General features: G+C 39.1%; 1 protein-coding gene and 1 pseudogene across 1 annotated transcript in view; both read right to left on the bottom strand.

Moving 5' to 3' along the window:
• Positions 1-10,230: 10,230 nt before the first annotated feature.
• Positions 10,231-25,917, bottom strand: part of PTGER3 (prostaglandin E receptor 3) — a 109,791-nt gene continuing 94,104 nt past the window's right edge. The window contains exon 4 of the mRNA XM_006775918.2: positions 10,231-10,393. Coding sequence (XP_006775981.1) covers positions 10,261-10,393 — 133 coding nt within the window. The 3' untranslated portion in view covers positions 10,231-10,260. The remainder of the gene's footprint in view (positions 10,394-25,917) is intronic.
• LOC102764600 lies at positions 22,738-23,253 on the bottom strand (annotated as a pseudogene).

Genomic DNA, 25,917 nt, shown 5'->3' with positions numbered 1-25,917 from the left:
TCATAAGTATACTGAGGGGAAAAAATGACAGGCTCAAGTTTCAAAGAACTGTTTATCATTCAAAAAGCAGCTCTTGGTTTGCTACTGAACCTACTAGAAACTGAACCTGATCATGGGACATCGAATGACAATGTTACCAGAGCCGCTTAGCATAAGCTGTTTATTGGCAGATCCTCCAAGTCATTATTAGGTGGGATAGGCACACATTAACCCACAATACAACAAATGGGACACATAGGCATGAACATGTCCGGGGAGAAAAGCTAAATTACATGAACTGACAATCCAGCCCTTCGTGTTACCTAACTTGTTAAGCCAATGTATCTCCCTCAGGCTATACCGATGACTTCACAGAGTTCCCTTGATTAGTTTTCAGAAAACTATAAAACCAAGGTCTGATTCATAGATGGGTTGGCTCAGTGTGTCATGTGAGCTGAAAATAGACGGCTTGAAACACAGCTCCACTCCAGGTGGTCCTGAAAGACAGTAGTGAGGTGAAATTCTCACTACTATGGGCTCTCCATGGAGTGGGGTCAACTGTAGCAGATGCTGTTGGTACACTGACCATATGCTCTCTTCCCTGCCCATTAGTCCTTGCTGGCCAGGCTTCCAATGACTGCCAGCACCTGCATTTCTTTCCTTCTCTGGACAATAAAACCTGCTGTGCCTGCCTGTGAATAGGCCAGAAATGTCGGGGAATTAATACCTCCCAGGAAATAGGGAAGCAAATCAAGGAGTGACCCTGAGGAGAGAAATACTTTATAACTAAGGGTATGGAACAGGGGTGGGCAACCTTTTTGTGAATGCGTGCCAAAATCAGCAAAATCTCTAACTCAAAATTCTTCTGCGTGCCAACCCTAATTTTTTGAGAACATGTTACGCCTACTTGATATCTCTTAAGGTGTATGTATGTGAAGAACCTTGAAGAAATAATAAAATTCATTCGAGTGACAAAAACACAGTATATGATGATGAAAAATACATTTATACACTGGTCGGATCTAGGAAGGCATGGAGAGTTAAGGCAGAGGCATAGAAATTGCTCTTCCCCTCTCTCATCAATCCATGTCTATGGTCTTTAAGATAACTTGTTATGTAAAATTATTTATTTATCTAAGATGCACCTACACTGAATTTATCTGAAAAATAAAAAAGTTGATTTTGAGAAAAAAAATTGTAAATGGAAGATTATAAAAGAGGGTTTCGTGTGCCAGCAAAAGTTACTGGTGTGCCATGTTTGGCATGAGTGCCAGGGGTTGCCCACCCCTGGTATAGAGAATTCCCAGCACATTATGATGATGAAATTAGAATGACTTTTAGTCAATTTTGTTACTATTTATTTATATATTTATTATTTTAAAATTTGTTTTTATTGATTTCAGAGGTGAAGGGAGAGATAGAGAGAAAGAGAGTGAGCAAAAGACAGAGAGAGAAAGAGAGTGAGCAAAAGAGAGAGAGAGAAAGAGAGTGAGCTTAAATCAATGAGAAAGAATCATTAATCAGCTTCCTTCTGTCAGGGATCAAACCTGCAACCTGGGCATGTGTCTGACCGGAATCAAACTGTGACCTCCTGGGTTCATAGGTCGATGCTTGACCATTGAGCACACTGGCCCAGCATTTATTTATTTTTTTAAATTTTTATTGTTGAAAATATTCCATATGTCTCTTCTTTCCCTCCCATTGATCTCTTCTAACCAATGCCAACCCCCACTCCAGACCTTCACCACCCTATTGTCTGTGTCCATGGGTTATGCATATGTGCATACGAGTTCTTTGGTTGATCTCTTCCCACCCATCCACTGCTCTACTCTTCTATGCCTCTACTCTCAGGATTGCACAGTGGCCCTCAGATAATGATTGATCTGTCAAGGCTGGAGTCAGTATACCAATAGCAGCTCCCTCACCCTCTGAGTAGGAGGGATTAAGCAGGCTCCTGTCAATACTGGCTCCTAGAGTTTTCTAGAGCTTCCGCAGGATGGAGCTTCAAGCACCTGAAGTGGTGATGGACTTGTTAGTCCACCCATTATTGGCTACCTTTCCTTCCCTGCCTCGCACTCCCAGTCCCCTATTTAGTTTTCCTTCACCACCTAAATAAACTATTTGTATTTGGGTCCTTGTCTCAGAATCTATTTTTACAGATACTCAATTAACATGGGTATCTGTAAAAATTGTCAATGCACATACCCTTTGCCCCAAGAATTACACCCAGGAATTGATCTACTCAAATACGTGCCTGAAGAGATATGATCTTTATAATAGTAGTAGTAAACACCATTGAGTGCTTACTATATACTAGGCATTAAAGCTCTTTGCATGCAGTAATTCAATCCTCAGAAAAACCCTATAAAATTATCAAATTCCCATTTTACATACAGAGAAACCGGGGCATACAGAGGTGAAGTAACTTGATTAAAAATATTAAGAGCTAGTAGTACAGAACCAGGGTTCAAACCCAGGAAATCTGACTGCACTATTCTTTTATCTGCTCTATATAAACATACAAACAAGAATACTTATTGCACATTGCTTGAAACACCTAGAAACCGTTCAAATGTCCATCATAGGAGGACAGTTAAGTAAATTATGGTATGTCATATTAAAATATTTAGAGCTATTTAGAATAATAAGGTTTATATACTAATATAGAAAGAAGTCCAAATATTTTAGGTTAAGAAAAAAAGGCAAGGTGCAGAACACTGTGTTGTTAGGCTTCCAAACTTGCAAAACGTGAAGAGCTATGTGTATGTGTTTCTCTCTGTGTTAACTATCATGGGAATAGTCATTGGCTTAGGAAAGGCCTGTACATCAAGCATGAGAGGTTTACTGTACATTGTAAACCAGGTTTTTACTGTTTTAATTCTTTAGTATTGATTACAAAATACTAAAAATGCTGTGCAATCAAGATATATATGAACTGGCATGGGATAGGAGAGGAAGAGCAATTCATTCTGCCTGAAAGAGTCTCAAAAGGCCCATAACAGGAGCTCATGCATGAGTAGATACGGAAGAAGGTTGCTGACAGAGCATATTTGAAGGTCCAGAGGTGTGAGAGCTCACAGGATGTCGGGAACTGTACACAGTTAAATGTGTATAATTGGCAGGAAATGAAGCTGGGAAAAGGTCGATATCAGATGGTCTGTAGATACATTAATTCACAAGTGAAATAAAATATTCTGGCTCGTCAATAGCCACTTGACAAAGGTGGTTTGTTGTAGGCTTTTAAAAATAGCTTTTAATGTCATGTGTGACACATAGTTTACTACAAGGAAGGAAAAGAAAAAGATCTCAAGTTAAGGAAGACTTTCACAAAAAGTATTAATCTTCTTTGTTCTTCTTAATGCAGAGGTTTGGCAAGGAAATAGATCCATTAAGAATCAGCGGATTCATCCATAAAATATAATGAAATCTTATCTTTTTTTACAGCATGAATGGACCTAGAGGTTATTATACTAAATGAAATAAGTCAGATAGAGAAAGACAAATACCGTCTGATTTCATTTGTATGTGGAATCTAATGAACAAAATAAACAAACAAAATAGAAACAGACCCATAGATACAGAGAATAGACTGACAGCTGCCAGAGGGGAGGGGTTGGAAAACTGGGTGAAAAACGTGAAGGGATTAAGCAGTACAAATTGGTAGTTACAGAATAGTCAGGGAGATGTGGATATGGTTAATGTCATGATGAATATGTGTAGGGCCAGGTGGTTACTTGAACCAGTGAGGGGATCACTCGATAAAGTGTGTGATTTTCTGGCCACTTTGCCATGCATCTGAAACTTGTATAGAATGGTATTACATGTGAATTATAATTGAAAAATAAAAAAATAAAAATGATTCAGACGACTAAATTGAAGTCCCCACTTCACCACTTACCAACTATGAGCTCAATGTCTTCATCTGTACACACATTAAAAATAGTTCAGCTTCATAGAATTAATGTGGGGATCATTTGAGATAATTCATGTAAAGCTATTAGTATATTGCCTGACATTTTAGTGGGCACTCAATAATTATTACCTATTATCATCGTCAGTAAGTGCTAATAAATAACAATTTCAACTTGAACACAATCTTAGTGATATTGTAAGGAACTAAAAACATTAAAATGGAAGCACTTCTCTAGGGAAATGAAGTTCTGCAGTTTTCATCCAAAAGAATGTTCCACACTCAAATTTGTCTCATTAGTCTTTCTGCTCCCTAAAGCCACATGTCTGACTAAAAGTGTCACAGCTGTGGAATCTATCAGCTCATCTTCAACACATGCTCTGTCCCTCCAGTTGCTTCCATGATACTGACTGATGACTGGAAGTGTTTGACTGTGGCTTTGAATAAATACCTTAAAGATTCAGAACATAGCCCTAACTGGTTTGGCTCAGTGGATGGAACATCAGCCTGAGGACTGAAGGGTCCCAGGTTCGATTCTGGTCAAGGTCATGTACCTTGGTTGCAGGCACATCCCCAGTAAGAGGTGTGCAGGAGGCAGCTGATTGATGTTTCTCTCTCATTGATGTTTCTAACTATTTATCTCTCTCCCTTCCTCTCTGTAAAAAATCAATAAAATATTTTTTTTAAAAAAGATTCAGAACATAAATTTGTCCAGGGAAATACAAGGATCTAAAAGACATTGGACTCAATTACGTCTTTAAAGGAGTATTTCACCTATTCTTTCTGCTGAGAATGCTCATAAAGAGGTGACATTTACAAAATGGAAGAAACTAATAAAACAAGCACTGGTTTTAAAAAAGTCATAAACAACACACTGGCGGTAGGATACTAATTGGCTGTCATAAAAGCCACCAAAAAAGATGTCAAAGATGTAATATTAATGCTTCTAAATTGCAGCCCAAATGGGCTTAAATGAACAAACTTTAGATTGGTAGAACTATAGAGAGACAATAAAATGAGCTAGGTTAGAGGAGCTTGTAGCTAATATTTTATTGTGGTTTTTTGTTGTTGTTGTTAATCCTCACCCGAGGATATTTTTTCATTGATTTTTAGGGAGAGTGGGAGAGAGAGGGAAAGACAGAGAAACATCAATGTGAGAGAAACACATCGATTGTTTGCCTCTTGCATGAGCCTTGACCAGGGCCTGGGCCGGGGAGGCGTCTGCAACCGAAGTACAAACTGGAATCGAACCCGGGACCTTTTGGTCTGCAGGCCGACGTTCTATCCGCTGAGCCAAACTAGCTAGGGCTGTATCTAATATTTTAGACTTTATGACTCACTGTACTTCTTTTTTAATACCTATCTTCTGACTTTTCTCTCATACTCAGTCATATACACCCAAGAAATGTCCCTCTCCATAAAGCTCATGTTTCAACAGATTACCTTCATCTTTTATTAAGGAACCTTCAGGGGAAAGAGAGACTCCCTATGCTTTGTAACAGAGCTATAAAATGTATTAATACTTTCATGATCCTAAATATTCATAATCATTACCAGAGAAAAATGCATTCCTTAAGAGATAGGTTATAATAACATCAAAAATGGCTCTAATGTTTCTTTGAGATCTGAACACATTGTACAGACTCAAAGAAATATTGACCATGGATCAAAGAACTCAAAGTTTTTGGTGATTTGGGGTGTTCTTCTGGAGAAAACATAATTATAAGATGCTACAAAACCATGAGCCATTTTCATATTTTCTCAACATCTACACAGCTTTGAACTCTGATAAAGGATCCAGGAGACACTTCCCTCTTCAGTGTAGTTCCTAGCTCTTTCCATCCTATGAAAGAACACACAATAAAAAATGTCTCTGCTCTATGATCCTTAAAAACTGTAACAGAATCAAGAGCTTATTTATTGGATTGGTTTAAAAGAAATTTGGTAGAAGATGTTTATATTTTGAAAGGTAGAGACTTTAGACTCTTCATTCCTTAGTGATGGCAACTCTAAGTTTTACCTGGGTACCTGGTAGCATAGTTAAAAGACTCGATCCCCCTGGCCTCCTTTGGTAAATTGTGGTCATGTAGATCAGTTCAATAGGATGTCAGCAGAAGTGATGTGGTCAAAGTCCAGTTTATGGCCTTAAAAGAAAGAATGACTTTGACTTCTTTTTCCCACCAGCTATCACGGACATAATGGAAGTGGCTGGAACAGCTATGTCATATTGCAAGATAAGAGTGGCATGTAGAGAATTTCTGAGCAAGAAGATAGTAAAAGTCTGAGTCCTGGACACCACAGAGCTACCATATCAGCCCTGCAATATTTATGTTCGATCTGAAATTTGAGAGAGAAGAACCCTTCCATTTTATCTTCTTTTTGTTTTTATTTTCAAAATTTATAGTTTCATTGAGGTATCAGCAGCACAAAACAAACTGCACAAATTGATGCATACAATTTGATAACTTTTGACATCATCTATATATACATGTATACATATATGTACATATATGTATATACACATACATGAAGCCATATGATCAGGAAGTAGAACATATACTTCCGTACGAAAGTTTCCTGTGTCCCTTTGGAACATTTCCCTCCATAATCACCACCTTCCCCAGTCACCCAGAGAGCTTTGCTTTCGGTCATTGTAGATTGCATTTTATAGAATTTTATACAAAGGAGTATGCACTTTTTTTTCAAATACCCATGAAATACATGGGTATTTCATGTACAGTGATTTTGAGATTTATCCATACTTTTGTGTATATCAATAGTTTGTTGCCTTTTATTACTCAGTAGTATTCCATTGTATGAATATGCCACAATTTGCTTCTTTATTAGGGGCTTTGGAGTTATTTCCAGTCTTTGGCTGTTACAAATAAAGCTGCTAAGAAATATTTGTGTACCAGTTGTTGGGTCAAGACAAGTTTTAATTTCTCTTGGGTAAATAATGAGAATTAGAATGGCTGGTGATCTGGTAAGTGTATTTTACCTTTACCTTTTACTGGCAAGCTGTTTTCCAAAGCTGTGTTTCTATTTTACATTTCCATCAGCAGTGAAGGAAGCTCCAGCTGTTCTACATCCTCAGCAACATGTGGTACAACTAGTCTTTGTCTTTAGTCATTCTAGGGGTGTGTAGTTACTTTCATTTCCCTAATGACTAATGGAGTTGTGTATCTTTTCAGGTGCTTATTTCTCATTCATATAACTTCTTAGTGGTTATTAAATCTTTTGTCCGTTGTTTATTAGAATGTCAGTCTTTTTATTATTGAGTTATAAGATATTTTGTATGTTATAGACACAAATTTTTTGTCAGGTATATGTTTACACACCTTTGCTCCCATGCTGTATCCACCTTTTCATTTAACAATGTCTTTGGAAAAGAAACATTTTAATTTTGATGAGGTTCAACTAATGGATTAAAAAATTTTAATAGCATGTATGTCTTATGTCCTTTTTAAAACACCTTGGCCAAACACAAAGTGTCCATTTGTTCCATTTGGACCTTTCTTATGCTGTATTTCCCTTAGAGTTTTATGGTTTTAACTCTTAAATATTTGTCTGTGACCCATTTTCAGTTACTTTTTGCATGTGGTATGAGCTATGAGTAGAGAGTTTTTGTTTATTTTGGTTTTATTTTATATTTTTGCATATGTCTATTTCATTGTTACAACATCATCGTTAGAAAGTTATTCTTTCACCACTGAATTGCTTTAGCACCTTTGTTGAAAATCAGTTGACTATTATGGGACTATTTCTGAATTTCTATTCTGTTCTATTGATCTAAATGTTTATCATCATTTCAATATACTGTCTTGATATCTTTAGCTTTATAATACATTTTGAAATCAAATCATATAAATCTTCCAGTTTCGCGCATTTTTCAAAGTCATTTTGACAATTCTAGGTTCTTGGCATTTTCTTATAAATTTTATTAACAGCCCTAGTCGGTTTGGCTCAGTGGATAGAGCGTCGGTCTGTGAACTGAAAGGTCCCAGGTTCGATTCCGGTCAAGGGCACATGCCCGAGTTGTGGGCTTGATCTCCAGTGGGGGACTTGCAGGAGGCAGCCAATCCATGATTCTCTCTCATCATGGATATTTCTATCTCACTCTTCCTTCCTCTCTGAAATCATTAAAAATAATTTTTTTAAAAATAATTTATTAACAGCTTATTATTTTATAGAAAATATCTGCTGGGATTTTTTTTTTAAATATATATTTCATTGATCTTTTACAGAGAGGAAGGGAGAGGAATAGAGAGTTAGAAACATCCATCAGCGGCCTCCTGCACACCTCCTACTGGGGATGTGCCTGCAACCAAGGTACATGCCCTTGACCAGAATCGAACCTGGGGCCTTTCAGTCCACAGGCCAATGCTCTATCCACTGAGCCAAACCGGTTAGGGCTCTGCTGGGATTTTTATTGCAATTGCCTTGAACTTATAGATAAATTTGGAGAGGATTGATGTCTTAACACTACTCAGTCATCCATTCTGTGAACGGGGTATATCTTCATTTATTTAGTTTTTTTTTTTTTTTTTTTTTTTTTTTTTTTTTTTTTTTTAAAAAAAAGTTTTTTTTAAAACCTGGCACAGGAAAGCAGTGACATTCTACATGAGCCAAAATAGCCAGTCTTTCTCTGCAAATACAGTAGGAGCAATTTAATTCCATGAAGAATAAACTAATTCAACAAAGTTTCTTATTTTTTTCCCTAAATTCTTCCAATGCTTGAATTTCCTTATCTATATTTTCCAGAACTTCTACAGTTGAAGGTTTTGTCCTCCATCGGGAAAATAATCCACCCATCTTTTAATTGTAGAAACTGGGCACAATGATAAATATCATCAATTGTCCAAAGAAATTCCCAGCGTCAAGAAGCGGGCACAGCCCGGCGCTGGCGTCCGCCTCGGCCAGGTTCGGCCACCTCCGCGCAGCCCGCCTCCGGAGCAGGCAGCAGCCGCCACTCCATTTATTTAGTTTTTGTTTAATTTCTCTCAGCAGTGTTTTTGAAATTTTCAGTGTACTCATTTTGTGCAACTTGGATTAAATTTAATTCTACTTCGCATTTTGTATGATATTATAAGTGGCACTGCTTTTTAATTTCCATTGTCCATTCCTATGCAAAAATGTAATTGATTTTTAAAATTTAACCTTGTTACAGCTTTGCTGAAATGACTAGTTAGTTCCAATAGCTTTTTTAAAAAATGCCTTAAGATTTTATACATACATGGTGCATCATCTGTGAATAAAGTAAATTGTATTTCTTATTGCCTTAATTCCCCAGCCGTGATCTCAGTACATGTGAAATACAGGACAGACATCTTTGACTCAGTCTTGATATTAGGTGAAAATTTTTCAGTTTTTAACCAGTAAGTACGATCTTAAACTACCAAATTTCATTGATGCTATTTATCAGATTAAGGAAGTTCTTTTTAACTTCTAGGTCACAGAAAGATTTATCAGGGATGAATGTTGGTTGTTTTCTGGTGTTTTTTTTTTTTTTTTTCCTGCATGTATTGAGATAATTGTATGTGTTGTTTTTTTCTTAGACTGTTAATATGATGAATTACATCGATTAATTTCTGAAAATGTTTACCCACATTGTTTTTCTAGGACAACTCCACTTTGTCATGATGTATTATGCTTTTTAGAGTTGACTGACACTTTTAAAAGAATTTTTATATCAGTGTTAATGAAAGATACTACTCTGTAATTTAAATTCTTATGTCTTTTTCTGAGTTCTGTATCACAATAACATCAGCTTCATAGAATGAGTTGGGAAGCATTCTATGGTCTTCATATTTTGTTTAATCAACTTCAATATTAATCAACTGCCTAGTCTTTAAGTCCCAGTTACTGTCCAAATTTCTGAATATTTTCCCCCAGCAATGAAAATATTTGGACAGAGAAAGATATCCGTAAACGTAGTTTCTGGGTCTCTGATGAATACCCCCATGCCTGCTAAAAAGAACATTCATTTAATATAGGCCCCAGCACACCTTATTTCCAAGTGTGGAGAAGGAAAAGGAGCTGTGAGGCTAGAAATTCCCACATGACACGCTTACACCCAGCTTCCCTGTAGTGCATATGTAATGAATAGTTCTCAGGGGCAAAATATTTTTTCTCTCTGGAACAAGGGCTTCTTTTGCCCATAAGGTTTAGTTTGCTTTGAGGTAGCAGTAAAGTGTCTGGAGTTGGAAACTATCTACTGACTTCCTGTGTCTGTGAGATACCACGATGAGTTGCATCCTGTGTTGGTGGTCATGCAAAGCTGTGGTCAGCAGTGTTTTCAAGACACACAAGCATCTAAATAAGCTTGTCCAGGCTCGAAAGCTTGCTGTGTGTTTGGGCCAACCACGATACCTCTACCACCTCAGTGCCATTGGTGTCTTCCGTGAGCTCTGCTGCAGGGCTGCAGGTACCGACAATTGGTGGCGATGCCCTGGGAATCTGCCCTCTTCTTCCATATTGCTTAGCAGTGGTGACTTCCTGACAAGGCTTTTGAAGGGAAGGATCGAACCACCCAAATAAATGAAGAAGAAAAAATATTTTCTATATAAATACAAATTCAGAAAACAAAACAAATTCAGTTAATCTTCTAGCCCCTCACCCCTACCTACCAATAGGATTGTCACCCCTACCTACCAATAGGATTGTCTACTACTGTGTTGACATTCTAGTCACCACTGTTGTGACGGTGTGGGACTGAGGCAAAGAACATAGTGTACAGAGGAAACACAGTGCCTACATCATGCGGTCACTTCAAAAATTAAGTAGATCAGTTATGTATAAGTGTAGTTATTGGTACATATTAAGTATTATGTAAATACTAGAGGCCTGATGCACGAAATTCGTGCAAGGGCCTAGGCCCTGGCCCCCACCCGCTGCCACCACCGTGTCCAGGGGCCTCTGCCACAGCCCCTGCCTGCTGCGGCTTTGTCCAGAAAGAAGAACATCAGGAAGGACATCCGGTCTAATTAGCATATTACTCTTTTATTATTATACATTATCCATTATTGTTGTTATAAAACATTCATCATTATTACAATTCTTATTGTCAACATCATAGTTATGTCTAGTCAAAATGTTTCTATGGTAGCCATTAGCCCAGTAAAATAACCCAAACTTCAAAGTCTTTGATAATCTGGCTCCAATTATATAGGATTATCTATAGTGAATTGTCCATATTAGCTAAAGTTGGAAAGAATCCAAATATCCATCAATGAGAAAGTGCAGAAAGAACTTTTGATGTATTTGCATAGTGGAATATTCTTCATCAGTAAATATTAATGAGTTACAGCTTCAGGCAACACTATAAATGAATCTTTAAAATGTAATTCTGAGTAAAAAGCAAGTTATAAAGACCAATCACAGTCTGATACCACTTTTTTAAAAAATATATTTTATTGCCGAAACCGGTTTGGCTCAGTGGACAGAGCGTCGGCCTGCGGACAGGATGTGCCTGCAACCAAGGTAAATGCCCTTGACCAGAATCAAACCTGGGACCTTTCAGTCCATAGGCCAATGCTCTATCCACTGAGCCAAATCGGTTAGGGCTGATACCACTTTTTAAAAGCTCAAGAATAAACAAACTAGTATACTATTTCCAAATAAATATATATGCCAGAAACCAATGAAAATGTAAGGAATTATAAAAAATAAAATTTAACTTTTATTTAAAAAAAAATAAAATACAGTGGGGGTGAGTTAGTGGAAGCAGCGGGAGTGGAGAGGTGAAAGTGAAGGCACATGAGAGTTCTGGACATATTCTAGGATGCAAGTCAGTAGTGAGTTCACAGCATTTATTTTATTATTATACTTTATCACTTGTATGTATGTCACATTCCTTAGTAAAGATCAAATATGCTTAATAAAATCAGAGTAAATATATTTAGAAGTGCCAACATTTTCCTCCTAAACCTTAACATAATCCCTGAGTGCTACTAAATGAGGCAATGGAGTGGCTGATATTTCTCTAGTAGGGGAATGAAATGATCTTATTCCTGTTTTAAAGAGAATATATGTTAATGAACATTGTAGAAGATAGAAAATCCATGTGAGAGACCCAACACAGTGACTTTGGGAACAATTATATGGAGTGAGTTTGAGAACTATTTAAGAGGTAGAACTAACAGGAATTGGTGGTATGTAAAGAAGATGGCAAATATTTAAAAAAAACACATTAGTTTTTAGATGAAACAACCAATGCCATTAACCAACTTAGAGAATGCAGTAAAAGAAGCACCATTAGGGAGTATAAGAGAGGACAGTGTTCTGTATCTGAGAGTCTGAAGCATCTAAATAACATGAAAATGAAGTTGTCGGGCAACAGTTAGAAGTACTTTCTGGAACTCAGGTGCATGGTGGACTTTGGAAATAAAGGATGCAGACGTCACCAACACACTAGTAACCAAAACCACAAAAGTAGATAAGATCATTTTTAAAAAGAGCATTTCAAATTAACAAAACAAAACAGGAAGCTATTCAGGGTTCCCAGAAGTCCCCATGAAGGAGGCTGGAGAGACACTCTCGGGGATGTAGAAGAGAACCAGGACAGAATGGGAAAGCCAAGTGATGTCAAGTGGCCCCGATAAATCAAGTGAAATAGGGATTATAACCGAAACAGAGAGGCTTTGCGAAACTCAACCTGTAAGTCAGATGGCTTAGCACCTTTGTGGGTGCCCTGTCCACAATCTTCTGGTTTTCAAATTGTGTGCCAGGAATGCTAGAGCTACCTGGAATGATTAGAGGTATATTACTCTTCATTCCACAAATATGAAATAACTTTTCGCTACCAGGTACTATCTAAGGTTATGCTCCTTGAGTGCTTAAAGACTAGTTTATAGTTGCAAAAATTAGTTATGAAATACTATCTGTCAATTGAAGGGACCACTTCATTATCATCATTTATATATAAATTAATAGCATTAGCACTGGGCCAGAGACTATTGATAATAGAATGATCGTGTCTCTTTGCCATAAGGAACTTACCACATTTAACCCCCCAAATCCCTCAGGAATTAATTATAAGTCTAGTTTACGGAATAAAAATGACTTCCCAGGGGAAATGACATTCAAGTTGAGACCAGTCTTTAAGTGCTATCATTTTCATAAGAAATTTAATTTGTAAAAAAAAAAAAGAAGAAGAAGAAGCATGCTGCTATAAAATGGTTAAAAGCCACTACAGGGTATAGAAATTCCAGATTAGAGATCATGTTGGCTATTAGAAAAGCATCTAACTTTGATTACTAATGTAGGAGGATGTATTTTAAAAGTTGTGGAAGGATACTTGCTGTTCTTAGAAAGGAAGGACTTGGAACTAAAAAATCACGATAATATTTCTTTACATGCTTCTAGATTGTTTGGCTTACACCAACTGGATGCACTAATATCACTTATAAGTCAAAAACAACTACTCAGGAGAAAAATTTAGAAATTCACATTGTTTCATTGCCCTGGTATTTTATGCCAAGAATTTACAGATTCAGTATTTTTTAACACACATAGTGAAAATCAAAGAGTTAGGGAGCCCAGGTCTAAAATTAGATTTAAGCAAAATTTCTGCTAGTTGCTTTGAGAAAGCCCAGATCACAAATTTTGCAGTCTCTCATTCCTCGGGAGTCCTGCCAAGGAGAGCTTTGAAATTGGCCTTTTATATAATTTTCTGTTCAGATGTAGAAAACATATGACCCTTTGGCATTTTTAATGACTAAACCAAAGTTATGAAATAAAGTAGCAATAAAGACTAATAGATGCAGCTGTGCTTTGATTTTGCACTTTTCACATGAAATCCACTCTCGGGGTCATTTTCCCCATAGACCTTCAAACTGTAAAAGCTGTGTAGTTCTCATCTATCATCCTGAGGTCACATCTCAATATAGGTTTATTTAAAAGTTTGAAAGAAACGTGGCAAGGTTTTTTAAAAAGTCAAATTAGTGGTTCTGAAAGCATTTTTTTTTTTTTTTAGTGCAATCAACATGCTTACCTGAATGAGGTTAAGTACAAGTTTCTGATAAAATAGGATTTAATCTTTGGGCTACCTTTTGCAAGTTGATTTTATAGTTGAAGCACATTATTGTAAAACATCAGATGTGTAGATGGGAAGACTAGGAAAATAAAGTAATCAGCAACAAAATGGGTAAGAACAGAAAAACCTAGTAAAATATTGACCAAATAATTAACTTTGTTTTTGGCTACCCTGGTTAATCAAACACTTTGTGACACATCACTCTGTACAAAATGACATTGCTTTCACCCTAAACCAGGTTTCTCCGAGCAATGTTTATATCAGAGTGGTGGACTGGGAAATGAGTAGAACAATAATATGTATTTTCCCAAATTCCCAGAAGTTCACAAGGAAGGGCTCTTCAGTTACTCCTTCAATTACTGGCAACTCTATGGAGAAATAAATCATACTTTCAACTTGTTCTTTTATGTCCAATGCTTTATTTGATTTCAAAAATATCCAGTAGAAAGGGAAGGATAAAAAATATTTGCAATAATACTTTTACCAGTGGGGAATGTTAGTGAATTAAATAAATAAATAAATAAATAAATAAATAAATAAATAAATAAATAAATAAAATATGGGCAAATATTCTAATGTTCCAAGAACAAAGAAAATTAACTATTTTAGCCCTAGCCAGTTTGACTCAGTGGATAGAGCATTGGCCCTTGGACTGAAGAGTTCCAGGTTTGATTCCTGTCAAGGGCATGTACCATAGTTGCAGGCTTGATCTCCTGCCCTGGTTGGGGTGCATGTGAAGGCAACCAATCAATGTGTCACTTTCACATCAATGTTTTGCTCTCTCTGTCTCTCCTTCTCCCTTCCACTTTCTCTAAAAATCAATGGGAAAATATCCTCGGGTAAGGATTGACAAAAAAACAAACAAAACAAAATAACAACAACAGCAACAAAAGAAAATGAACTATTCTAAACTCAAGATGGAGGAAACCATTCCTGAACTATTACTCAAAAAATGTAAATTCTCTTATTAGGTTAAAAAATGCTTTCACCTGTAAAGCCCTATTTTATGTCTCTTGATTTTCAGACCTAAATTATAGCATATATATCCAAAGATGAAGCTAATAGTTCTGAACTAAGTAAAAGGTTATGTTACCAATATATTTCAAGCGCTATCAATAGATATTGGCCTCATGGCTCCTGAAATTGAGGGTACATATTTGCATGACAGCTAGCTGGGAGTGGGAATGAGGGGTAGCTGAAGCTGGGGCATAGATGAACCAGACTACACTATGATGACCCAGATTCACTCATGGTAGGCGCAGCCACTTGGCTAACCTCAGCCACCTCAATGACTTCCTGTTGCTTAGTAAAAACCTTTTATGATCTTGTCCTTTTCTGAGTTTTAACTTCTTCTCCTGTATGTCTAAATCATAATTCACATCCCACTCCAAGCTCTCACTTCCCATCTCCTTACACTATACTTCAGACATTCTCTTTGCAATTTCCTAAGGAAATTTAGTTTCCTTTTTTCTCCTGGAATGCTCCTGTGTCTCTGATCTGTAAGGCAGCCTGCATAAACCCTCCTTTTCTTCAGTGAGACTTAGTTCAAATGTCTTCTCTAGGAAGATTTTCCAGATCCTCCTTCTATACACATTTACATAGACACAAACATATACGTACATATGACTGTAGACCTAAGGTAGAGTCAGGGACTCCCTCAGTTATATTATATTATAAACATATATCAAATAACAAATTAATTATATTTTAATGTTATCCTATATAATAAAGAGGTAATATGTAAATTAACCCTCATACCCTCACAAGATGGCTGCCTACAATCAGGCCGGCAGGGGGGTTAGTGAGGGACAACCAAACGACTGAACAGCAGGCTGTGTGGGACCACCAGGCTGGTGGGGGGCCATGAGGGGCGACCAGGCTGGTGGGGGGGCAGTGGGTGCAACCAGGCTGGCAAGGAGGGGGCAGTTGGGGGCAACCTGGCCAGCAGGGGGTGTAGTTAGGGGTGATCAGGCTGAGGGGGGGGGGGAATAGTTAGAGTGACCAGGGAGGCAGGCAGGTGAGTGCTTAGGAGCCAGCAGTCCAGGATTGTGAGAGGGATGTCCGACTACCGGTTTAGGCCCGATCCCCAGGCCTAAACCGGCAGTGGGACATCCCCCAAGGGGTCCTGGATTGGAGAGGGTGCAGGTTGGGCTGAAAGGACCCCCTTCCCCCCGTGCACAAATTCCTCCCGGGCCTCTAGTAAATCTATAATATTGTAATTATTTGCTTACATGTCTGTCTCTTCCATGACTACAGCATGAGCTCCTAAAGGGCAGAGCTGTATCTTCTATGTGTCTCAGAAACTTACCATATAGTAATGATTCGACAAATGATTGAGGACTAAGTGAATGAACTTATTCTCATCGTTCAAGATCCATATCAGTTTCCCTTGCCTAATTTAGCCTTGCAGATTTATCTAAGGAATAAATTGGGGTTGGTTTTTTTTTTTGAGTTTTCATAACATTTTATTTATCTGTGCTCATAATTAAGAAGGTGGGGAAACACTAACTTTTTTTATTTGCTGCCATATACCTTTAAATAGTCACAACACTGCAAGCAGTTGGAAATAGGTGAGACAGTCTCTTTTATGGCAGCTGACTGAGAAGTTGAAGTATGCTTTAAGCATTGACATCAATAGCCATATAGAAGAATGAGATGGCTCTAGTTACTGTGAATAAAAAAACTTCAAAGACCTCATTGTTCTCACAATGCTAATGTAGCCTCCATTATTGAAAACTTTTATATGCCATCCTTATGCTAATCTCTTCATATATTCTGATTTAATTAACTTGACAATCCTGTAGACAGACCAAGTATCATTACCTTCTTTACACAGGGGAAAAAACTGAGGCTCAGAAAAGTGCATCAATTTACCCAGCATTATGTAGCTACTAGTGGTCCAGTGCACAAATTAGTGCACATTGAAAGAAAATTAATTAGAGGAAATATTTTAATATCGCTATTTGCCCTTTCTCTATAATAGAAGTGTCAACCAAATTCATGATCCACAATGATAGATGGAAACATATGCATGCGATTGGAGCCAGTGAGAGCTTTATATGTGTCATGCATGGGCAAGTCAACTTAGCCTTTTATGTATAGAGAACAAACTTGCTAAAATAGACCTGCTTTCTGATTTAGCTAAACTTTTTCCAGCCCAGTGAAGCACCCCAACTTCTGTTCCAAGTAATTGTCAGCAACACAGCAGTAAATATCAATACAAAGCAGATTATTATCATAGATCACGCAGGGAGAACAAAGAGTAAAATATTTAACTGCAACAGTGTTTGACTATATTCTGAGCAGTGAGAAAACCTGAAGTCATTTTCAAGGTCCACCATTTCTTACTTCTTTTCAGTCAGGTCAAATTTCTAAGCTTTTTAAATCTCCGTTTTCTGGCTAATGAAAAAAAAAAAAAATAGGGGAAGCTGAGTATTGCCTTGTGGGTGTGAGGTTCTTGGTGCTGTTTATTGTTAAATGGCCTGTTGCTAGGGAGAGGAAGCTTGGCATTGCTACGTGACATCATTACCTGGTGCCCACAGCCACCATTTCTGGGCTGGGCTGGGCTGTGAGCCGCATTTTGCACCATGAAGTCTTGGCAGTGTCAGCTGTGATTTGGTGTGGTGTCTCCCCTGAGTGGTGGTGGGGCCTGTGTCCCACTTGGGGGAAACCAAATGTTGCTTTGTGGGCACCAGGTCCATGGTGCCGTTTCTCTGTAAATGGCCAGTGCACATCACGGCAGCTCCTGCATTGAATGTCTGCCCCCTGGTGGTCAGTCAGCATCATAGCAACTGGTTGGATGGCCAGACACTTAGGTTATTAGCCATATGTGTGTGTGTGTGTGTGTGTGTGTGTGTGTACTGCCTTTATCACAGGATGTATTTCATTTCTGATCTGGGTGGAAAAGTCTTTTTTGACTTTCTCTCAGGGCCATATTGTGTTTAGTAAGTGACCCATACATTTCTCTATGACTTAAGAACAGAATTTTATTACCCTAGTTTATCAGAAGGACAGATAAGTCTTAGAAAACTTAATTCTTAATTAGCAGCAAAGGGGGACACATTGACCTCACATTGAACTATCCACAAGGCAAAATGACCTCAACCAACAGCTTCACCCAATACATTTACCAAATGTATAGACCAACAAAATAGGCCTTTTGAGTTCTATTCCTTTTTTTCTTTCATAGTCATGTGTCTCTAAGCATACACATGAGTAATATACTTCACTGTGAAGATGTTGCACCATAAATAAAACTCATATCTCAAAGTGACTGGCTTCACTTCAAGAATTCAGCTACTTATGCCAAGGAAACTTATTTTGGAAAAGCTGAGCTTGTTTTAATCTTCTATATCCTCTGACTCCATAGTTCACATTAACTTTATTTGTGCTTAAGAAAGTTGGTAATATTTACCAATCCTTGCATTTGTATTTGTGTTATCTACTAATATGGCAGTTATGATAACTAAGATAGAAATGGCATAGTGATGACATTTCCAAAGAAAATTTCCCCTGAGTACTATATTGTAAAGCAATACATTTTATTTTTATTTTACCGGTTGTTAAATTTTATTTTTATTAACTGGAATGTATTAATATACAAGGGGTTGGTTCTGAATAAATTAGGGTTCCTTATCATATTAACAGTGGGAGATTTGAGAATCCTTTGAAGTTATTTTGTGTGTATGTTTATATTTAAACTAGAGGCCCAGCACACGAAATGCATGCACTGGAGAGGGGAGGGGCCCCCCGCCTGGCCTGTGCCCTCTCGCAATCAGGGATCCCTCAGGAGATGTCAGACTGACTGCTTAGGCTTGCTCCCCGCCTAAGCCATCAGTCAACATCCTTAGTGCTGCTGCAGAGGTCAGAGAGGCTCCTGCCACTGCCGCTGCGCTTGCCCGCTGTGAGCTGGCTTCTGGCTGAGCGGCACTCCCCAGTTGTTCCGCTGTTTGGTCGATTTGCATATTATCCTTTTATTATATAGGACATTTGTAAGAATAGAGCCCATAATTGCCATCAATATTCTCAAAGAGGTCAATGAGTATCTGTGCTGCCCACCAAAAAACAGTGAAGGGCTATGAGTTTACAGTAATATTAAAGTGAACATAGTCTCTGGTGGTTACAAAATAGTCACAGCATGTAAAATACAGTGTATGAAATGTAGTCAACACTATTGTACTAACTATGTGTATGGGTCATTTGGGAACTGGTAATATCAGGGGAAATACTTTGTAAAGTTTATATGATTATCTCACCACTATGTTGTACACTTGAAACTAATACAAAATATTAGTAAATACAAACTGTAATTGAAAAAACATATTGTAAAAATTTTTTTAAGAAAAAAAGTGAACATTGCCTCCCAAGTTAAAAGGTTACTATTTTTGTTACTATATTAAGTAGTGTTTTTTTCTTCTCTTAAACTAGGGTTCTTTTCTCCCAACGCTGTTTCATTCATGGGCTTTTCCAAATGTTTTCACTACCTGTTTCTAACTCTACATATTTTTACATCTACCTATTTGTCATTTGCCATTAAGATATTAAATTCCTCATTTTGCACATTTTTGCTACATACTCCATGTTATATTTTCTATATTTATGAAACACACTTCCTTACTTCTATAAAAACTTTTAAGTAATATATATGAAAACTTGTATGCCATATGTCCGAATAGCCAAAATAAAGAATAAAAGATATAAACAACCAGGTACAGAAAAAAGGAGGAAAATCTCCCAGGAACAAAGAGGAGATACACAGCTATTGGTTCTTAGGTTTTGGCAGCCAAGGAAAAACAGAAACATGAATGATTACATAGCTCTCCATATTTGATAATAAAAAACAAACCTATTTTTCAGAACAGAAGAATTTTCTGGCACAAACTTCTATGAAGAATATTTCCCAGGCCTCCTGGGCATTGCTGACACTCCTCTGAAGAAGTTTATTAGCCTCTCTTCTCTTCTACTCTGGCCCTTTCTGTCACACTAGTAAACACTTGACTGGGTTGCAAATTATCAACAGTTTTCAGAACACTATTTCTTTCCCACAGGCTCATGGATACCACTAAGATCTTTCGCTGATCAACTCGTGTTCCTGATCAAGTCTTCTTGGCCATCCTCCTTGATAGATGAAGAGATGCTTCACCTGGGAATGTGGCGTAGGAAAAATGAGTTTGGGAAATGTTATTAGTGAGAGCATATATTTCACGTGTCTCTTTTGCTTATTACTCATCATGCACATCCTTTTTTTCTAATTTGGAAGTAACAGTCATATCAACAGTGAGCTCTCTGGAGATTTCCTGAAATGTATACCTTCAAGGTTGTTGATTAGGAAGAGATTTGTTAAACCAGTTAGGGGCCAGTCAGTTGGGAACTGACATTCTGCTATGAAACATAAGAAAAATGACTTGCATCTCAACCTAATAAAAGACTATCCTGTCTTTACCCAAAAGTAGATGGCCAGAAATTTACAATCTCTAATGCTTTTGTGTGCCTGTTAAATTTCATTTACAAAGTCATCTCTTGGCCACCCACTCCAAGACACTGAATATACCAGGCAAAATTTCTAAAGCATTTCCCTCCAATGATGCCCTGCCTTAATTCCCTGAGAATATAGAGATTCCCATGATTATGTTGCCATATGACACAGCAAATTATAAGACAGGGAGATTATCTAGGTGGGCCTTATCTAATAACACTAGTTAAAGCAAAGAACTTTAAAAAATGCTTAAAAATATATTCTTATTGATCTCAGAGAGGAAGGGAGAGGGAGAGAGAGAAACATCAAGGATGAGAGAGAATCATTGATTAGCTGCCTCTTGCATGCCCCCTACTGGGGATCGAGCCCTCAATCCAGGCCTGAGCCTTTGACCAGAATTGAACCAGGAACCTTCAGTCCACAGGCCGACGCTCTATCCACTGAGCCAAACGGGCTAGGGCAAGAACTTTTTCTAACTGGTGGCAGAAGAAATCAGAGAGATGTGAAGTATGAAAAGGATTCAACAGGCTATAGTAGGTTTGAAGATGGAGGGGGTCATGTGAGAAGGAATGCAGGTGGTCTTGAGGTGCTGAAAGAGGCCCCAGCTGAGAGCCAGCAAAGAAACAGGACCTCAGTCCCACAATAACATGAAACTGAATTCTGTCAATAACAGAAACAAACATGGGAAAGGACCTTGAACACAAGATGAGAATGTTGTCAACTGATTCTTGATTTCTGCCACGTAAGACCCTGAGCAAAAATTCTAGCCACGTTATCCTAGACTTTCAACCTGCAGAAATGTGAGAAACCAAATGGGTGTTGCTTGAAGCTCCTGAATTTGTGGTAATTTCTTACACAGCAATAAAAACGAATGCATTGAGGCTTGTGTCTTTTTTCACTGAAGTCTAATCTCATGCCTATGTGCTCTGCTATGGAGGGTATATTTATGGAACTGAACAAAGACTAAAATAGAGGGATAAAGGGCTGCAATTATGAAGGGAAATATATGTGGTGCTTACAAGTTTGGAGTTTATTCTGAGACAAGTGAGAAACTCTTAAAACTTCCAGTCAACAATGTGCCGAGGTTATGTGTATGCTTTGGAAATTTCTCTCTGGCTGCACCGTGGAGAGCTGGTGTGGAGGAGAGGTTACTTTGGCTGCACAGTGAATAGATTCTGGTGGGGGAATCTGGGGCAACAAGAAAGCATTAGAATAAGCTGTTCGATAGGGTAGCTTGGACTAATTTAGCTGCAATGAGGAAAGAGACAAATAGACTGATTCAAGGACATTAAAGAGGCAGAATTGGTATGTGGATATAATGACAGGAAGGTCTGTTTCAAACTGAGCCTTTCCTCTACCCTGTCCCCCTCATTCACCTCAACACTCCTTCCACCATTCTGTTCTACAGGAGCTATTTCCAGAGACGTGAGCCTGCTCTAAACGTGGAGGGGCCAAGGTTCTTACACAGCCGTGGGTCTAACCCAGTCTGTACGTCACACTTGGTTGGACTGGGGTTGTCACTAGATCCAAGTTTTACTAATAAGATTCTGTTTCATAAGTTTTGAATTAAGAGCAAGAGAAGCTGATCTTGGTCTCTTTTGATTGGTTGAAACTGAGGACATATAAACTCCAGAATTGTGGGATAGTCATGTGTGTTGAGAAATGGAGTCATTGGACTGAAGAGCAAGGTATAGCCAATATACAGAAGATGTACGGAGAAAAGCAAAGACTAACAGGGAGAGAGAGAGAGAGGAGGAAGAGAAGAAGGAAGAGCAAAAGGAGGAGAAGTTGAGAAGGAGGTGGAGGAGGAGAGGGAGAAAGAAACAGAGAGGTAGCTGTGAGGCCAATTAATTTTCTTTCTTTTTTCTTTTATTTCCCCTGTGAGACTCCCCTGCCCTAGCCCCTCTTCCTGCACTCCGGAACAGACTCTCTGGTGTCTGTCCTGGCTCTGCCCAGAACTGCAGGTCTAGGATGTCTCAAAGCGACCCCTTCCCCCCTCTGTCTTTAGTGTCCCCAGAGGGGTTCCTAGGAGAGAGGGCTTCCCTGTTTCCAACATCCCTTATGGAGGAAATAAGAGATCCAAGTTTCACTTAGTCTTTTCAGGCAGCTTTGTTTCCTGCCCTGGGGCTGGAGTGGGAGTGAGTCCTCATTGCTTTTTCTCCATCAGTCATTTGGGGGTGGGAGGTGTCGGAGTCAAAAGCAGCCTTGGGGAAGACTGAAGCCTGAGGGCTGAAAAGCCTTAGTGCAGATGAGCAGGGTTAGAAAGCCCATTTCTTGTCTGCTGCGTTCTCGGCCAGCCGGCCAGCCGTTTAGTCAAGATCAAGGTGGAATGTGCTGGGTTCAGGGCTCTCTGAGCTGTCCCTCACCCAGCAACTTCCTGAGTCCATCACTGATCTTGCCAAGGTGCTGAGTGAAGTCAGGCCCCTGGAGGGCTGTGAGCAGGCCTAGGCCAGAGAGGTGATGGAACCCACAGCGGCTGTGGCTGTGTGGCTTGGGCGTGAGGTCCTGGCACCGCTCAGCAGGCCAGCCAGCACTGCAGCCCCGAAAGTCAAGTCCACCTCGCCAAAGCTGAGCGCAGTCAAGGCGGGTAGCCAGGGCCAGCTCACTGGGGCCAAGGCATCCACTCCTGGGCAGCACGGCCACCTTGACAGCCACCTTGATGAGGTCCTTGATGACCCGCTGGGCCTGGGGCCGGCTTTTCGTGTACTCTCTGGACACACGGTAGAGCTCATCTAGCACCTCTAGCACCTTGCTGCTTGTCTCGTACATGAAGAGATGAGCCACAGACCGACCTGCCATCTTACTCAGTAGCTTCTCCACGTGCAGTGCCAGACTCTTCGATCTGGAGGACTCCATGGCTCCTACTCTGGGCTCAACCTCTGGTTCTTCATACAGTCACCAAGAAGGTGTACGGCCCCAGAGCCTCCTAGAAGTATGACACCGGTCAAAAGGAATAGATTCTTTGAGATGATAAGGAGGGGTTACATATGCCCTGTTCTCAAATTGTCTGTTTCTTTGCTTGCTGCCCAGTTCCTTGAAATTCTGTAAAGTACAAATGGCTGGGGTGTGGGAACAATGGAGAAAGTTCTGAAGATTGAATGAACTTAAAGCTGGAGATGCCAGAGGCAAGCCAGAGACCAGCAGACCTGAGTATGTTCCTGGAGTCGCCAGGGGAAGGGTGGTACATGGGGCAATGTTACCACAAGCATATGCTTCCAGTGCCTAAGGCCCACTCATTTTCATTTCCCCATTTCAATTCCTGGTGAGGTCCCATTGCACTCCCTCCTCTTGGGTTGTATGAGATTCTTATAACAAATCACATGTGGATGTAGAAATGGATTCCTGTTATTTGTAACAAAAGGGGCATTGTTTGAATCATTTTGATAGTATAGTTGTCCTCTTTTATTTTTGATCACTCAATTCATTCTCCCATGATTCTAGCAATAACACTTGAATCATTTTTTTTGGGGGGGGAGCCTCTTGCTTTTATTCTATCCCATAAGGTTCATCGGGGCCCATCCCAAGCCATAGTAATTAGGTCAGGAAGGGAAATATGATCCAAACTCCAGCAATATTTGCTAGAACTATTGAGAGGTGTGAGAAGTTGAAGCATCTTCTTCCTGCCCCTCCAGCCCCCCGCCGTGCGCGCGCACACACACACACACACACACACACACACACACACACACACTGAGATCACTTAACTAGTAAGGATGACAGCCTGGAGCAGCTACTGATCATTTTGCAACCAGAAACAGAAAACCCTCCTGAGAATGAAACCAGTACAGAAGGCAGAACAAAAGGCAGAAAAGACAAACACACATTCTTCATACATCACTCGATCACCAAGATTCATGTTTCTAAAGCTCTTTAATTAATTAATTCATCAATAAAAGTTCCTTTTTTTTAAAGCTAGTTTGAAGTGAGTTTTGTGTTATTTATAGCCAGGATGTTCAGATAAGCATGGATATTATTTCTCTGTATACCTTTGAATTGGTGAAGTTTTATTATATATACCTAGCACCAAATGCCCAGCACTCTATGCAATCTAGTAGATGCTCAAGGAATATCAGCTGGTGCTGAATGAAGACAAATGCTGCCCCGCATGCCATTCTTGGACCTGTCTTTTTACAGTCTTATTCCTCTTCATTAGAATAGTCTTCCCCATCAGTGTCCCATCATCAGTGGATTTCAGTCAGAAGGACTAGATGAAAATGGTTACTATTGAAGTTCTTGATATTTCTTGCCGCCATAGCCAATCAGTTACAGCATTTGTCCTCCAAATGCCAAATCCTAAGTAGTGTTTCTTTCTCCATCTCCCTGGCACCAGAGTAATGAGAACGCCCCAACTGAATCAGTGTAATAGCCTCCTGATGGATCTCCATGTCTCCAGACTCTTCTCCAACCCATTTAACACGATGTAATAAGCAACATCTATCTAGTCATGGTTTCTGGCTGTGATCGTGACCCAAATTATTGATTAAATCAAAATCTCCACATCTGTGAAATAAGCACAGTAATATTAACAGGTACTTACATTTATTTCATTTATTTTAGTGCTAGCTTTATACTTGGTGCTTTATCTAATTTAATCTTTTACTTTAAAAATTTAAGGATATATATATATATATACTGGTTTCAGAGAAGAAGGGAGAGGTAGAAAGAGATAGAAACATCAATGATGTACGAGAATCATTGATAGGCTGCCTCCTGTTCGTCCCATACTGGGTATCGAGCCCACAACCTGGACATGTGCCCTGACAAGGGCAGGGGGGAGGAAGAGGGGGAATCAAACTGTGACCTCTTGGTTCATAGGTTGACCCTGAACCACTGAGCCATGCTGGCTGGGCAATAATTTGAGGTGCTTTTAAAAGTAAAGAACCCAAAGTTTAGAGAGCTTAAATAACTGAACTAAAGTCACATAGTTAGCTGATGGCTGAGATTATATTCAAACCCGGTGCCTGACTTCAAAGTCGTGGCTTAATTTCCTTGCCATTACCTATTGCATCCCTCACCTACATAATTCTTGTATTTTCGGAGCTAGAAGACATACTACATATGACCCTTTTAACTTGGAGAAATTGATAACAGTGAGTCACAAAAGCTGATTAAAGAAAATGCCCCAACACCCTGCTGCAGATATTCCACATACTGTTGTTTTCACAGGTTTGCAATCTTGTGAAAAGTAGCACATGAGAAAGTTTGCTCTCAGAACTGTGGGATGTGGCCTTCACTCCAAAATGCCTGCTCTCAAATTCAGACCGTGTCTCTGCCCACCAGGCATGTGTCTATGCATATGAAATCCGGAGAAGGTTACTCCAATGGACTAAATTGGGGTGCTTTCCAAGGACTCAAAGTCATGGGACTACACATCTTAGACAGCCTGATTTGATTTGATTTGGCATAGCTAAAATGTTTTTTTTATTCAATATATGAGTTTACATTCTCATATATTGGTGAGACTGAGCAGATCTAGCTATGTATTGCTATTATTGCCTTCCTGCCCAGTTAAGAAGAAAA

Source organism: Myotis davidii, unplaced genomic scaffold (assembly GCF_000327345.1).
Source record: "Myotis davidii unplaced genomic scaffold, ASM32734v1 scaffold128, whole genome shotgun sequence".
NCBI lineage: Eukaryota > Metazoa > Chordata > Mammalia > Chiroptera > Vespertilionidae > Myotis > Myotis davidii.
The sequence above is the reverse complement of the archived record's forward strand: the minus strand, read 5'-3'. Positions and strand labels throughout refer to the sequence as shown.